General features: G+C 46.0%; 1 protein-coding gene across 2 annotated transcripts in view; it reads left to right on the top strand.

Annotated features, from left to right (window-relative positions):
* The window catches only part of RRP12 (ribosomal RNA processing 12 homolog), a gene marked incomplete in the record, with an annotated part of 104,250 nt that extends 91,826 nt beyond the window's left edge, over positions 1 to 12,424 (top strand). For both annotated transcript variants that reach the window (XM_056528911.1, XM_056528910.1), the window contains 5 exon segments: positions 1,054 to 1,103; positions 2,175 to 2,253; positions 6,933 to 7,000; positions 9,991 to 10,073; positions 11,508 to 12,424. In XM_056528911.1, coding sequence (XP_056384886.1) covers positions 1,054 to 1,103; positions 2,175 to 2,253; positions 6,933 to 7,000; positions 9,991 to 10,073; positions 11,508 to 11,607 — 380 coding nt within the window.
* Positions 12,425 to 14,607: the final 2,183 nt, after the last annotated feature.

The raw sequence follows: 14,607 nt of genomic DNA, 5'->3' as shown, positions 1-14,607 counted from the left end.
TATGCTTATACACCTCCTCCTCCCCTCTCACAGCATACAATATCACGCACAGCACGAGATATACTGCAGCTGCATCGCCCCTTTCACAGAATACAATATCACACACAGCCTGAGAGATCTTGCAGCTGCGTCTCCCCTCACGTAATACAGTATCACACACAGACAAAGCAGGAGAGATACTGCAGCTGCAGTTTTCATTGAAAAAAACAACCCGAGATATTCTGCAGCTGCATCTCCCCTCACAGCATACAATATCACACACAACCCGAGATATTCTGCAGCTGCATCTCCCCCCCCCCCAGCGCATACAATATCACACACAACCCAAGATATTCTGCAGCTGCATCTCCCCTCCCACAGCATACAATATCACACACAGCCCTAGATATTCTGCAGCTTCATCTCCCCCCCCCCCACAGCATACAATATCACACACAACCCGAGATATTCTGCAGCTGCATCTCCCCTCCCACAGCATACAATATCACACACAGCCCTAGATATTCTGCAGCTGCATCTCCCCTCCCACAGCATACAATATCACACACATCCCTAGATATTCTGCAGCTGCATCTCCCCCCCCCCACAGCATACAATATCATACACAACCCGAGATATTCTGCAGCTGCATCTCCCCTCCCACAGCATACAATATCACACACAGCCCTAGATATTCTGCAGCTGCATCTCCCCCCCCCCCCCCACAGCATACAATATCACACACAGCCCTAGATATTCTGCAGCTGCATCTCCCCTCACGGAATACCGTATCGCAGACAGACAAAGCAGGAGAGATACTGCAGCTGCAGTTTTTGTTGAAACTTTTTAGACAAAGCTTGAAGCCGATCCAGCAGGAAGAAAAAAGTCCTTCCAGTATATTTCTCATTCTTTTTCAATTGACTTCTGTATTTTATTTTAACAGCATCAAAAACTGCAGTGTTTTTTTGTAAAATCAGCATTACTAATTTCCTAGATGCCCCCCAAAAAACACTTTTTTTTTTCTATATGAAAGGGATTTGTTTAACTATTTGTGGCTTTTGTCTCGATTGACAGGTGTGGATGAAGAGATGGCCGATCTCATGCAAGAAGTTGGACTTCGAACTGTAAGTTTCAGGATTCACTAGTCTAACGATTATGTTACTGGGACTGTAAATGGTAGTCAGTCTTAGAGAGAGCATCAGTCCCGCCACTTCCCATCATTAACCCTTTAGTTGCTGTAGGCATTGTCGATCAGTGTCTAAAGTAGTGTTTCCCAACCAGGGTGCCTCTAGCTGTTGCAAAACTACAACTCCCAGCATGCCCGGACAGCCTTCGGCTGTCCGGGCATGTTGGGTGTTGTGGTTTTGCAACAGCTGGAGGCACCCTGGTTGGGAAACACTGGTCTAAAGGAAGTAAAGGTGTCGTTATGATGTTGGTTCTCATTGGACCCCCGCTGTGCGATTGTTGGGGTCTGATGAGTTAAATTATCAGTGGAGGTCCCCTTACTCAGCCCCTGGCTGCCAGATTATCTCTCCTATGATACAGCCTGGAAGAAAATTGTCCAAACTATTTACATATTTCTGGTCAGCACAGTGAATGGCGTAAGAGTTGAGAAGAGCCAACGCCAGACATGCAGATTTTTGGTCACTTCATCTATCAGATCAAAGTCTCACCAAAACAAAAATGGTACCGTCAAAAACGACAGATCACAGCGCAAAAATTACCCTCCTACATCCCTGTATATATAAAAAGGTTATAGGGTCAGAAGAGGATAATTGTAATCATACTAATTTGTTAGTTTGACTTTTTATTTAAATTTTTTTTTTAAGTTCAGAAATGGAAAAACTATATAAATATGGGTATCGTTTTCATCTTATTCGCCCACAAATTAAGGAGAACATATCAGTTTTACAGTAAAACTGTCTCTTAAAAGGCGAGGAAGGAAAAAACGAAAATGCTAAACAAAAAAATGCTTCCAGTCTGAAGGCTTCCAAATGGGCTCTGTCCTTAAGGGGTTAAACAGCTGGTTGGCAGTCGACTTTTTTTTTTTTACGTAGAATGAGCCAAAGCTTTCACCGCTGATGCTATTGCGATCATAGTTATCCTCCAATATAAGTGGGTGATAATAATCGGGTGATTCACAAACCTCAAATAGCCCAGAGTACTCACTGACCTATTCCTTATTGTCGTCACAGAAAAAAGCCCAGAAAAAGAAATTCCGGGAAGATAATGAGGATGACGATGACACCGGAGAGAAGACATTACAGTATAAAGGTAAAGGAACCTGTCCAATGATCCATACTAAACCCCTCTAAACTGGCTAATAACGGAATAATAAACTGTATTCCACTGCACAGCAAAAAATTATGAATTTAACATTTCAAGATCTCTGCTTGCTGTCAATTGTAAACTTCATGATTATACACAAATGCCTTTTTAGACCTAATACTTCCTACAGCTCCTGTCTAGTCAGTCTTCACTGACTTCAATGTACCAGCAGCACAAATCTGTCTCCTGCCCTGATTTGTTACGATGGATCAGTGGATAAATTGCAGTTTTCATTTTGGCCACTAGGCTTAAAAATAAGCTGAGACTTCCTGTTCTGTCTGTTGTTGCCTCAATGGGTCAATGGGTCTTGCTGTAAAGCAGGTCTTTAAAGCCTGAAAAAAAAAAAAAAAAAAAAAAACAGCTTGGGCTAGATGGCTGCTCCCATAATAGTGTATCTATCACTCTGTCTATATAGATATAGTTACAGGTATAGATATGGGAATAGATGGATGGATAGATGAATATAAGATAAATGAATAGATAGTCTATAGATATAGTTATGATATAGGTATGTACATAGATACGGGTATATGTGTGTATAGATATATAGATAGGTATGGGGATTGATAGATATGGTATGCGGATAAATATAGGTATACCTGTCTCTGTCCCTCTGTCTCTGTCCCTCTGTCTCTGTCCCTCTGTCTCTGTGTCTCTGTCTCTGTCCCTCTGTCTCTGTCCCTCTGTCTCTGTGTCTCTGTGTCTCTGTTCCTCTGGTGTTTGCTGTCAGACACCTTTCACCTACATGACTCAGGAATTTTGGACCCAGCTCCAAAAGTTTCCTTCTGCCGCACTCGCCAGACTCCCAAGGTCTTCAGCACTCATATGGAGTTTGATGACCTGCTGGAAACTGCCTGGAAGCACCGTGAAAAACACTTCCAAGGGTATGAGCGGCTGCAGGCTATATTTCCATTTGCCCAGGACCTGGTCTCCAAATGGGCCGCCCCGCCTACAGTGGACCCTCCAGTCTCTCGCTTATCCAAGTCCACCACTCTTCCTGTGGCTGATGCGGCTTCCTTCAAGGACCCCGTAGACAAGAGAATTGAGAATTTAGCAAAATTCGCATTTGAAGCAGTAGACTCGTCCTTGCTTTCGGCCTTAGGTATCCAAGCCCTTGTCAGCCTGGGCCTCCCAACTTCGCCAAGGCGTTTTATCCAGGGCTCCTCCAGATGATCTGGCTGACCTAGCCCTCCAGATCTCCAATGCTGGTGAATATCTATGCTTAGCATCTCTGGAGTCTGCACGCTGTGTGGCCTTTGCTTTTGGCAACTTGGTGGCTATCCATCGGTCTGTTGGTAAAGGGCTGGAAGGCCGACTTGGCCTCCAAGAAATCGCTCACAGAGATGCCCTTCACTGGCGGCCACCTTTTTTGGCAAATGCTTGGATGAAATCATCTCCGAGGCTACAAGCTGTAAGAGCGCTCTGCTCCCTCAGAATAAGGTGCGTTGCACCGATTCTCGCCACAAGTCCTCTTCCTTTCAGTCCTTTGCCTCAGGCCGCCAAGATAAACCAGTGGCTTTGCAGTCTCTGAAGGCTCCTACCTTCAAAGCACGCCCCTCCTGGAAGCACGACGGCCATTAAGGACCCTTCTCCGTAAAGCCAGGTACTCGCAAACCTACTTCCGTCTGAAGGGGCGCCCCCACCTGAGTCTTCCTCTCAGGTGGGTGGTCGCCTGTCCCTCTTTCAGGACGTTGGGTTGGTGCAGGTCCTGGATTCCTGGGTTCGGTACGTCGTTTCCGACGTCTACCGAATAGAGTTTGGTTCTTTTCCCTGTGATCGTTTTTTCTGGTCCTGTCCTCCCCGCTATCCGGCCCTGGCTTCGGCTTTTGAGCAGGTCTGTGCTCCACACCCTCCTTGCGCAGGGGGTCATTGTGCCAGTTCTGCCGCAAGAACGTTTTTTGGGCTTCTATTCAAATCTGTTTGTCGTTCCCAAAAAAGGGGGAACGGTCTGTCCGAATCTCTATCTGAAGCTCCTCAATCGGCACTTGTGCCTGTGGCACTTCCAAACGGAATCTCTCTGTTCTGTTGTTGGGTGAATTCCTGTCTTCGGTGGACATCTAGGATGCCTACCTGCACATCCCCTTTTCTCCGGCACACCAACAATTTCTGCGGTTTGCTTTTCCTGCAGATCATTATTAATTTGTGGCCCTGCCCTTTGGGCTGGCCACGGCCCCCAGGGTCTTCACCAAAGTCCTGGCGGTGGTGATCGCTATCCTCCGCTCTCGGGGGTGTCGGTGCTCCCTTATCTGGACGACCTGTTGATCAAAGCTCCGTCCTTTGAACAAAATCAGGAGTCTCTCCACATCACTCATCAGACCCTGAGCAGTTTCCGGTGGGTGATTAACCGGGAGAAATCCAACCTCTCTCCCTCCCAGTCTCAGATCTTCCTGGGGCTTCGCTTAGACACCAAAAAGGCTCAGGTTCTGCTTCCACCAGACAAGCGGTGTGCTCTGCTGTCTGGGATAAGCCTATTGCGCTGCCTGGAATTGGTGGCCAACCGTTCGTGTATGTAAGTGTTGGGCAGGATGGTGGCAGCCATGGAAGCAATTTCTTTTGCTCAGTTCCGGTGCCGCCCTATTCAGTCGGCCATCCTGTCCCTGTGGGACAAGTCTCCTCGGTCCCTCCACCGCCGGATCCGTCTGCCCCCTTTGGTGGCTCCGTTCTCCACTCCTCCAAGAGGGACGCTCGTTTCTCCCGCTGCGTTGGCAGGTCTTAACGACAGATGCGAGTCACCTCGGCTGGGCGGGAGTTTTTCAGGACCGGACGGTCTCAACGATTCTGGTGGTTCGCCGACGTAGTTTGTCTTGTGGCGTACGTTCCTATGAGGCTCCCAGATCGACCCGACCTTCTCTTGCAAGGTCCTCTCTGGCACCTCATTTCTCTGCAGCTGTGTTTGACGGTGTGGTGGTTGAAACCGTGGTGCTGAGGGCTCACGGTTGCTCTCCGTGTCATTCGCACCATGCTTCGGGCGTGTAAATCGTCCTCTGCCAGGAATTTATCACAGGACCTGGCGTGCCTACTTTTGGTGGTGCAAGGACCAATCTCTGTTTCCCGTTTATTTTTCCTTGCCAAACCTGCTTTGCTTTCTGCAGTCTGGGCTGGAAACTTGTTTGGCACTTAGTTCCCTCAAGGGGCAGGTGTCAGCACTTTCCATTCTTTTTCAGTGCCCCCCTGGCTTCTGAACCTCATGTTTGCACCTTCTTTCAGGGTGTGGCTCAAGAGGCTCCTCCTTACAGGTCTCCCACTCCACCCTAGGACCTGAATTTGGTTCTCAGCACTTTGCAGGGTGCCCCATTTGAACCCCTTCGGGAGATCTCTCTCCGCTTCCTTTCTTGGAAGGTGTCTTTTCTCATCGCTGTGACCTCCATCTGTCGGGTGTGGGAATTGGCGTCTCCTGCTGACCCCCCCCCCTTTCTTGTCCTTCACCAGGAAAAGGCTGTGCTTTGGCCGGTATCGTCTTTACTGCCGAAGGTGGTCTCCTCTTTTTATCTGAACTAGGATATCATCCTTCCCTCATTTTGCCCGGCTCACCCTATGGAGCGTTCTCTCCACAACGTGGACGTCTTCAGAGCTCTGTGCCTATCTCTCGGCCACCTCTTCTTTTTGGCGCTCTGATTCGCTGTTCGTCATTCTGGAAGGCCAGCGCAAGGGGCTTCTGGCTTCTAAGGCGACCATATCCCGGTGGATCCGGTCTGCCATATTGGAGGCCTATCGTTCTCAGGGGAAGGCTCCTCCTTTCCGGGTTGCGGCACACTCCACCTGCTCCGTTGGGGCCTCCTGGGCGGTTTTCAACAGGGCATTGGCCCTGCAGGTGTGTAAAGCAACCACTTGGTCATCCGTGCACACGGTCACCAAGTTCTACCAGGTGGACACTTCCGTGTCTGCGGACGCCGGTTTCTGGCGTAAAGTGTTGCAGGCGGTGGTGGCGTTGCCATTCGCCTGAGTCTCTCTAGCTGGGTTCTGATTTCCCACCCCGGGGACTGCTTTGGTACGTCCCACGGTTCCTGTGTCCCCCAATGGAGCCAAACAAGAAAAGTAGTTTTTTTTATACTTACAGTAAAATATCTCTCGGAGGATCCATTGGCGGACACAGCACCCACCCATTGGTTAGTAGTTTGTTGACTTGAGAGTCGATTTCCTGTCTGTGGGCTTGTACGGTTGATTTTTTTTGTCTGGGTCTTCTTCGGACTCTCTGTAGTGATTTGTCGGTTTCCTCCTACTGCTTTTGGACTAAACTGATGAGCTCAGAGTCAATTGGCGGGGCATATCCTGCCAGGAGGGGCCGACTTCTTTTTTTGCTAATGCCTAGTGGCAGCCTCCTAGTGGCAGCAAGATATACCCACGGTTCCCGTGTCCCCCCCAATGGATCCTCCGAGAAAGAGATTTTACCGTAAGTATATAAAAAAATATCTACTTTTCACGCTCTAGTGGATTGATAACTGCGGAACGTGCGCCCTGGGATAGAGCATGCATGAACCGTCATTACATTAGTTTTTATGGTCTAGCAGCTACAGTTAATACAATTTTATAAGCAGGAGCAGAAGGTTTTCAGCTGTCACTTACCGTGTTGTGTAATTGCGTTCCACTGCAAACATCATAAAGAACTCTTGTTGTTTTCTCAACAGCTGGGGGCACAGGAATACACAGACCTGTTTCCAAAAGACCGGAGTTCGGCGCGGCTTTCAAGTCAAAGGTATCTGTGTATCTATAAAACAACATACAGTGCACGTAGTCATCTCCATTGACTTAAAGAGTACCTCTCATGATTAAATTGTATAATCCTCCCAGTTCACTGCCCCCATCATGGTAAACCACCCCCTGCCTTTATTTTTATTTGTTTTTAGTTTTCTACCTTGATATTGCTCTGTATATTCAAGAAAAAAGAAAGATAGCCAGCACAACAGCCTAATACACGGGTGCACACTGCCATGGCATCAGAGTATACAAAAAAAGAGGATTGCAGCAGCACACATTGGTCAAAAAAATTGAGGCTCTTAGCGCACTTTTTGATCAAAACGTGTCCCCCATCCACCACGGGGAGGTGGCCTCATTTAGGATGGGAACCTAGCACAAATTCTGAGCCTAACACTCAACTATCCACTCACCTCTGCTGGGCATATAGCCTCTGACTGGCATATAGCTCTGTATATTCTGTTCAGTCTCAGTCAGATTCACAGACTGGGAAGGGGCGTTCCCCAGCAGGCGTGACATCATCTAAAGCCATACATCGGAGAACTTCCTCCCTCACTCTGCTACACACAGCCCAGAGCAGTTCAGTGTGTGAGATGAGCTATGATTGGCTAAAGCTGCACCCCCCCCCCCCTGTATTTCCTGATTTTGGACTTCTGGCAGAGTTCCAAAGTCTGTGCAAAAGATGGGGGGGGAAATGTGCTCTGGTCAAGCAGGGAGACACCTAGTGGCAGCTTTTTAAACACAAATAAAACATAGAAAACTTCATTTTTTTTTAAACAAACCATAAGGAGTGCAATAGCATCTAAATCAATGTATTCTGATAGCAGGATGTAGAAAAACACTTGTTGGTTTCCAGATACAGCTAGATATGTAAAGAGAGAAAGTAGCATTGCATTAATGCAAAAACATTAAAGTGTACCTGTAATTTATAAAAACTTCTAATAAGTCGCAGAGACATGTCAAAGGTCTAAGTGCTAAAACCCCCGCAGATCATTGAAGGGGTTATCCAGGAATAGAAAAACAGAGCAATTTTTTATTGAAAATAGCACCATCTCGGTCCTCTGGTTTTCTACAGTATTACAACTCTATTCACTTGGAGGAACTGAGCTGCAATACCACAAACTACCTGAGGACAGGTGTGGTGCGGTTTATGACACAAATCAGCTCAGTTTTTCTAACCCGGAATAATCTCTTTAAAATGAGCCGGGAGAAGTGCGAGGTAGGACGCTTCACTCCCGGCTTCCAGGATGTCCGTCTTGTGGCTCATTATAAATCTATGGCTGTGAAGCTGTATGTGAGCCAGAAAGGGAATTGCGCTACTCCATGCATCTCTCGGCTCGTTCTAATGATCGGTTGGGGTCTTGGCACAAAGACCCCCGACCAATCAAAAATGTTGACATGTCAAAAGTTTATTTTTATAAATAAAAGTTTCATTTAAAGGCAAACTTGCTCCACTGCTTATAACTTTTTAGAGGGTGGAGGGGGAGCCATTTGGGGTTCATACGCTTTTGTGGGGTTTTGGATACATCATACAGTGTCCAAATAAATCTATGGACCCTTTAAAGGGGTACTCTGCTGCCCAGCGTTTGGAACAAACTGTTCCGAAGGCTGGAGCCGGCGCCGGGAGCTTGTGACGTCATAGCCCCTCCCCCTCATGACATCACGCCCTGCCCCCTCAATGCAAGTCTATGGGATGGGGCGTGACGGCCGTCACGCCCCCTCCCATAGACTTGCATTGAGGGAGCGGGGCTATGACGTCCCAAGCTCCCGGCTCCAGCGTTCGGAACAGTTTGTTCAAAACGCTGAGCAGCGGAGTACCCCTTTAAAGCGTAACTCCGATCATGTTTGGGTGGCAGAATATCTGTTTAAATTTCCCACAGTTAATTGCCCAAGACTACAGTAGTACGGCTACGAATATGCCTTAAAGTGGTACTCCACCGGAAAACTTTTTTTTATTTTTTTATTCAACTGATGCCAGAAAGTTAAACCCATTTGTAAATGACTTCTATTTAAAAAATCGTAATCCTTCCAGAACCTATCAGCTGCTGTATACTACAGGAAATTCTTTATGTTTTTTTTGCAATTTCCTTTCTGTCTGACCACAGTGCTCTCTGCTGACACCTCTGTCCATTTTAGGAACTGTCCAGAGTAGGAGCAAATCCACATAGCAAACCTATCCTGCTATCGGACAGTTCCGAAAATGGACAGAGGTGTCAGCAGAGAGCACTGTGTTCAAGCAGAAAGGAAATTACAAAAGAAAAAACTTCCTGGGTAGCATATAGCAGCTAAGTACTGGAAGTATTAAGGTTTTTAAATAGAAGTAATTTACAAATCGGTTTAACTTTCAGGCATCAGTTGATTTAAAAAAAAAAAAAAAAAAAAGTTTTCCAGTGGAGTACCCCTTTAAGTCCCATGCAAGTTTATGGGGCTTCCGGCAAAACTGTATTACGATCATCTAGCATCTCTCGGGTATGAAGTGGTGGGAGTTTTAAACAGCCCTCCGCCAGAGTGTGATCGGAGATACGCTTTACAGGAGTTACCCAGGATTAGAAAAACAGCACCACACCTGTCCTCAGGTTGTGTGTGGTATTGCAACTGCTTTCTATTGAAGTGAGACCATTTATGAACATCTCTCTAGGTCAGTATTTTCCAACCAGTGGGCCTCCAGCTGTTGCAAAACTACAACTCCCAGCATGCCCGGACAGCCAAAGGCTGTCCGGGCATGCTGGAAGTTGTAGTTTTGCAACAGCTGGAGGTACCCTGATTGGGAAACACTGCTCCAGGCTAACATTAGAGAGACATTTCCTATTCGCGTTGGTTTACACCCCTTTGGAATAGTGTTCTATAGAACAATGTACGCTGCGTAGTATATCTGTGATTTAACCCTATGTACACCTTTTTAATGGACACGGACTACATGGCGTGAAACGACTGTAGTTTATGGTTCGCTGGAATAGTAAATTTCATATTCTGTTTCTGTTATCTCTCTAGAAAGGAAAAGGTGACATGAAACAGAAAGGCAAACACGACCCGTACGCCTACATACCCCTGAACAAGTCCAAGCTGAACCGCAGGTAAGCCATTACGGTATTGTATAATGTTCATGGTATATACCCCCTTTAGTTGGGGCTATGTCACACATGACCACCACATGGCTCGATAGCAAGAGAGTGCAAATGTTCATGATCTGCACTAGCATCCTGTCAATCTCTGACTGTTGCAAAACTACAACTCCCAGCATGCCTTGACAGTCTGTGCTGCAGCTGCTTTGCAACAGTTTTTATAGAGGAGCCTGTTTTGCAGTGTTTCGATACCAGGGTGCCTCCAGCTGTTGCAGGACAGGCGTGGTGCTCTTTGTTTATTCAAAAACAGCACCACACCTGTCCTCAGGTTGTGTGTGTGTATTGCAGCTCCGTTCTACTGAAGTGAGACCATTTATGAACATCCCTCTAGGCCAGTGTTTCCTAACCAGGGTGCCTCCAGCGGTTGCAAAACTACAACTCCCAGCATGCCCGGACAGCCAAAGGCTGTCCGGGCATGCTGGAAGTTGTAGTTTTGCAACAGCTGGAGGCACCCTGATTGGGAAACACTGCTCCAGGCAAAACTAATGCCCGGACAGCCAAAGGCTGTTTGGGAAACACTAATGTATTGTTACAGCTAAATGAAACAACACTTCTTATACTACATTTTTATTTATAAGCGTGTTCACGGTGAAAACGGATTTTTGTTGGGGCTTTGATGTGCGGATTTTAACGTGGATTATATTAAAGGGGTACTCCGGTGGAAATTTTTTTTTTTAAATCAACGGGTGCCAAAAAGTTAAACAGATTTGTAAATTACTTCTATTAAAAAATCTTAATCCTTGCAGTACTTATTAGCTGCTGTATGCTACGGTGTAACAGTTGGGGAGATTTTCGATTTTTTTTTTGTTTTTGGTCTAATTTGCATGTATGTTTTGTATTTTTTGTGGGGGTTTTTTTGCACAATTTTTGCGCCTTTTTTTTGTAAACTTGAAATATTAGGTGATTTCTGACGACTTGTCTATGTAGGCCACTTTACATTCAGAGGTCATTAATTTATCATTTGCGATTTAAAAAAATAAAAATACGTAAAATCACAACAAGATGAAAAAACCCTACAAATATAGACCACCTTCAGTGCTGTTCTAGAAACCTGTTTTACAAAGTGAGAAATGGTGTTGTGAAGTCATTTTACGCATTATTAATCTCACGCAAATGAGAAATAGGCAACAAAAGTGTTTTTTAAAAATGACTTAAAAAACAAATCTGTGACGAATCTCCCCCAATGCGGATACAGCGTTCCCACTGCATAGAATTAGTGTGGATTTTTTTACGCAACATGTGGACGCGATTTCTACAAATCTTTAACTTTTTTCCTACTTTGACTCACTACATATTTTCTGCATAATAATTTCTTCAGGGAGGATTGTGTGAACGCATTTTATAACGTACGAAACTGTCTTATCACCAATGTTTTGTGTTCTGCAGGAAAAAGGCGAAGATGCAAGGCCAGTTCAAAGGTCTGGTGAAAGCCGCACAAAGAGGAGCCTTGAGTGGGAAGAAAAAGAAGAATAGCAGGAGAGCATGAGACCATCATGCGGTGCGGACTGTGTGCCATCTACTGCCTGGAAAAGCAGATCCGGTGCCCTGCGTACCCATATTCTGCTCATGGACAGTTCATTTGTGGTCGAGTAGTGATAACTATTCAGGAGCATATAAGAAACCTCTTCATCCCGCCTATGAGGAGCAGAGAAGTGAACTTAACATCTAAGATATAAAGAGCAAAGAAGCAGTGTGAAGGAGCTTCACTTCTCCAGGGATCATGTGTTCTTGTGGTTTTATTGGACTGTGACATTTGTTGTGCTGAATAAAACCTTAAAGTGTACCTGCCATCTCCAGTGACTTTTCAGAATAAGCTGCCCTATGTGTGTACATGAGGAGCAGCACAATTTTGAGGCCATTATATAACTTGTATATGGTATTTTTCTGCAGATTTCTGCTCTTAGGCTAAATCTATAATTTGCAGTTCTCCCAGAGCTGGTGGGCGGTCCTCTCTCCTCCCCCTCTGTAGACTTGTTATGCTTGTCTTGCAGACACAGGACAAAGCTGAGCTGATTTTTTAGAGAACAATATTTGAGCGAGCGGGGGGTGATTGATAACAGGAGAAAGAAGCATTTTTCTCTAATAAGATATATTACAAAACAAATATGTAAATATCACTAGCGCTGGGACGGTATGTTAACTGGCTGCCAAGATGACGCTGAGAGGGTCCTGACCACTCCTCACATAGATAGTAAATACAAAACTTAGTATGATATTAGCGTATCGGCGCACAGGAACAAATGAAAAATACGTTAGAACTTACTCTGGATGTATTAGTTGGCCGTATCCTCGATGTACGGGGCCGGTGACTACTGGAACTGAACATGCGGACGAGTGTTCTTGCTGTATGGGTACAGCGCTCGTGTTTGTTCTGTGGTCTGGGGATTCCTTTTAATTTATAATCCAAGTATGTGATATCATGGATGTCCGCAGCCTCCCCCTACGGTGTACTGAGGAAGCTGATTGAAATAGACATCCACGATGGTTCCGGGGAGCAATAGAAAGTTCACCTCAACACGGAGGTATTGACAGCGTCTACACACACCGGGAGGATCGCTCAGAGCCCTACAACAATAGTGACGTCACAAAGTAGTGCCCAGACAATACTGCAAACTGTTTGCTAATCAGCGCGCCACTCCGGTGAAACGTTTTCTGGCCGGAGCGATCCTCCCGGTGTGTGTAGCCGCTGTCAATACCTCCGTGTTGAGGTGAACTTTCTATTGCTCCCCGGAACCATCGTGGATGTCTATTTCAGTCAGCTTCCTCAGTACACCGTAGGGGGAGGCTGCGGACATCCATGATATCACATACTTGGATTTAAAGTATAAAGGAATCCCCGGACCACAGAACAAACACGAGCGCTGTACCCATACAGCAAGAACAATCATCCGCATGTTCAGTTCCAGTAGTCACCGTCCCCGTACATCGAGGATACAGCTAACGAATACATCCAGAGTAAGTTCTAACGTATCATATGCTAATATCATACTAAGATATATTACGTTTTTAATATTCTTTTGTACTATTTATCTTTGTAAAGTTTTTTCAAATGACCGTGCCTATTTCAAAAGCTCTTAAATGGATCTATATGAACGAATCTGTATATTGAAAAAACTATAGAAAAAACAAGTGGCACTGATACCTCTCAACCGTAGACCCTCAGCAGGACAAAATAGCAACTGAACAGATGGCCATATAATCTCCAGCAGCGGCGGTGCTAGAACAAAAGTGAACAGCAATCACTAATATGTGTCCCAAAAGAAACAAAGGTGCTCTGCACTCACCGCTAGAGGTGGCTGCCGTCGGTTTCATGCATAGGAATGCGCTTCTTCCGGCCGGAAGAAGCGCATTCCTATGCGTGAAACTGCCAGCTGTCGCCTATGAGCGCCCCACGCAGTCCTGTATACCGTGCCGGAGTACCAGCCCAATATGGAAGCTGTTTAACCAGTATCTAGCGGTGAGTGCAGAGCACCTTTGTTTCTTTTGGGATACGAATCTGTAACCCTTGTGCACTTGGGCTGTTCCTGAAGATGCATATTCATTTATACAAAAAATATGGGCCCAAATATCTGTGCTAACTTATTCATTAAAGGGGTAGTCCCACATTTTACTTCTTACCCCCCTATCCACAGGCTAAGTATCTGATTTCTGGGATTCCAGCCCCAACCTATAATGTCCTGTGTGGTGCCCCGATCCTCCTGTGCACTGAGCAGGGATCATCCCGCCCCCTCCATACTTCTCTGTGAAAGAGCCAAAGATACACGAGTACAGTGCTCACGTATCACCGACTCCCCCATAGAGATGCATGGAGGAGGTGTGTTGACCCCTGCTCCGTGGACGTGGAGAGCCGGAGCACTGTGCTGGAATCACAGGGGTCGCATCGGTCTGACCCAATCCTCCCCCATGATCACTTATCCTGCAAATAGGGGATAAGAAGTAAAATGTGCGACTACCCCTTTAACATATATTTAATATTTAGATATGAATCTCCTATACAGACATCAGAAAATAAGATCTATTATTTAAATCAAATCTATATGCGAAACATATTTTTATATCATTTTTGGTGTTTTCATAATCCATCTCACGATCTGTTTTGAAAATATATATTGTAGTTTATTTACATTCTAAGTCTTTTAATTAGGGATCGACCGATTATCTGTTTGACCAATATTATCAGCCGATATTCACAATTTTGGACGTTATCGCCCCCCCCCCCCCAAGCCCCCACCCCCGGAGAGAGAATGCTGCTGCCCCATTACCTCCCCCATCCCCAGTTTTATAATTACCTGTTTGCGTGGGTCCGCGCTATGTCTGGCTCCTGCAGCATCCTGCACTATTGCTGTGCGCTGCGCAATGATGAGTGACGTCATCAACGCGATGTCGCCGTCAGTGCGCACATTGACAGCTAAGTACACCGCCAAAGCCAGAAGTGGCGCGGACCCTGGGAACAGATAATTATAAAACCGGGGATTGGGGAGGCAAT

Source organism: Hyla sarda, chromosome 7, assembly GCF_029499605.1.
Source record: "Hyla sarda isolate aHylSar1 chromosome 7, aHylSar1.hap1, whole genome shotgun sequence".
NCBI classification, from domain to species: Eukaryota; Metazoa; Chordata; class Amphibia; order Anura; family Hylidae; genus Hyla; species Hyla sarda.
This window is presented reverse-complemented; position numbering and strand designations above follow the sequence as displayed.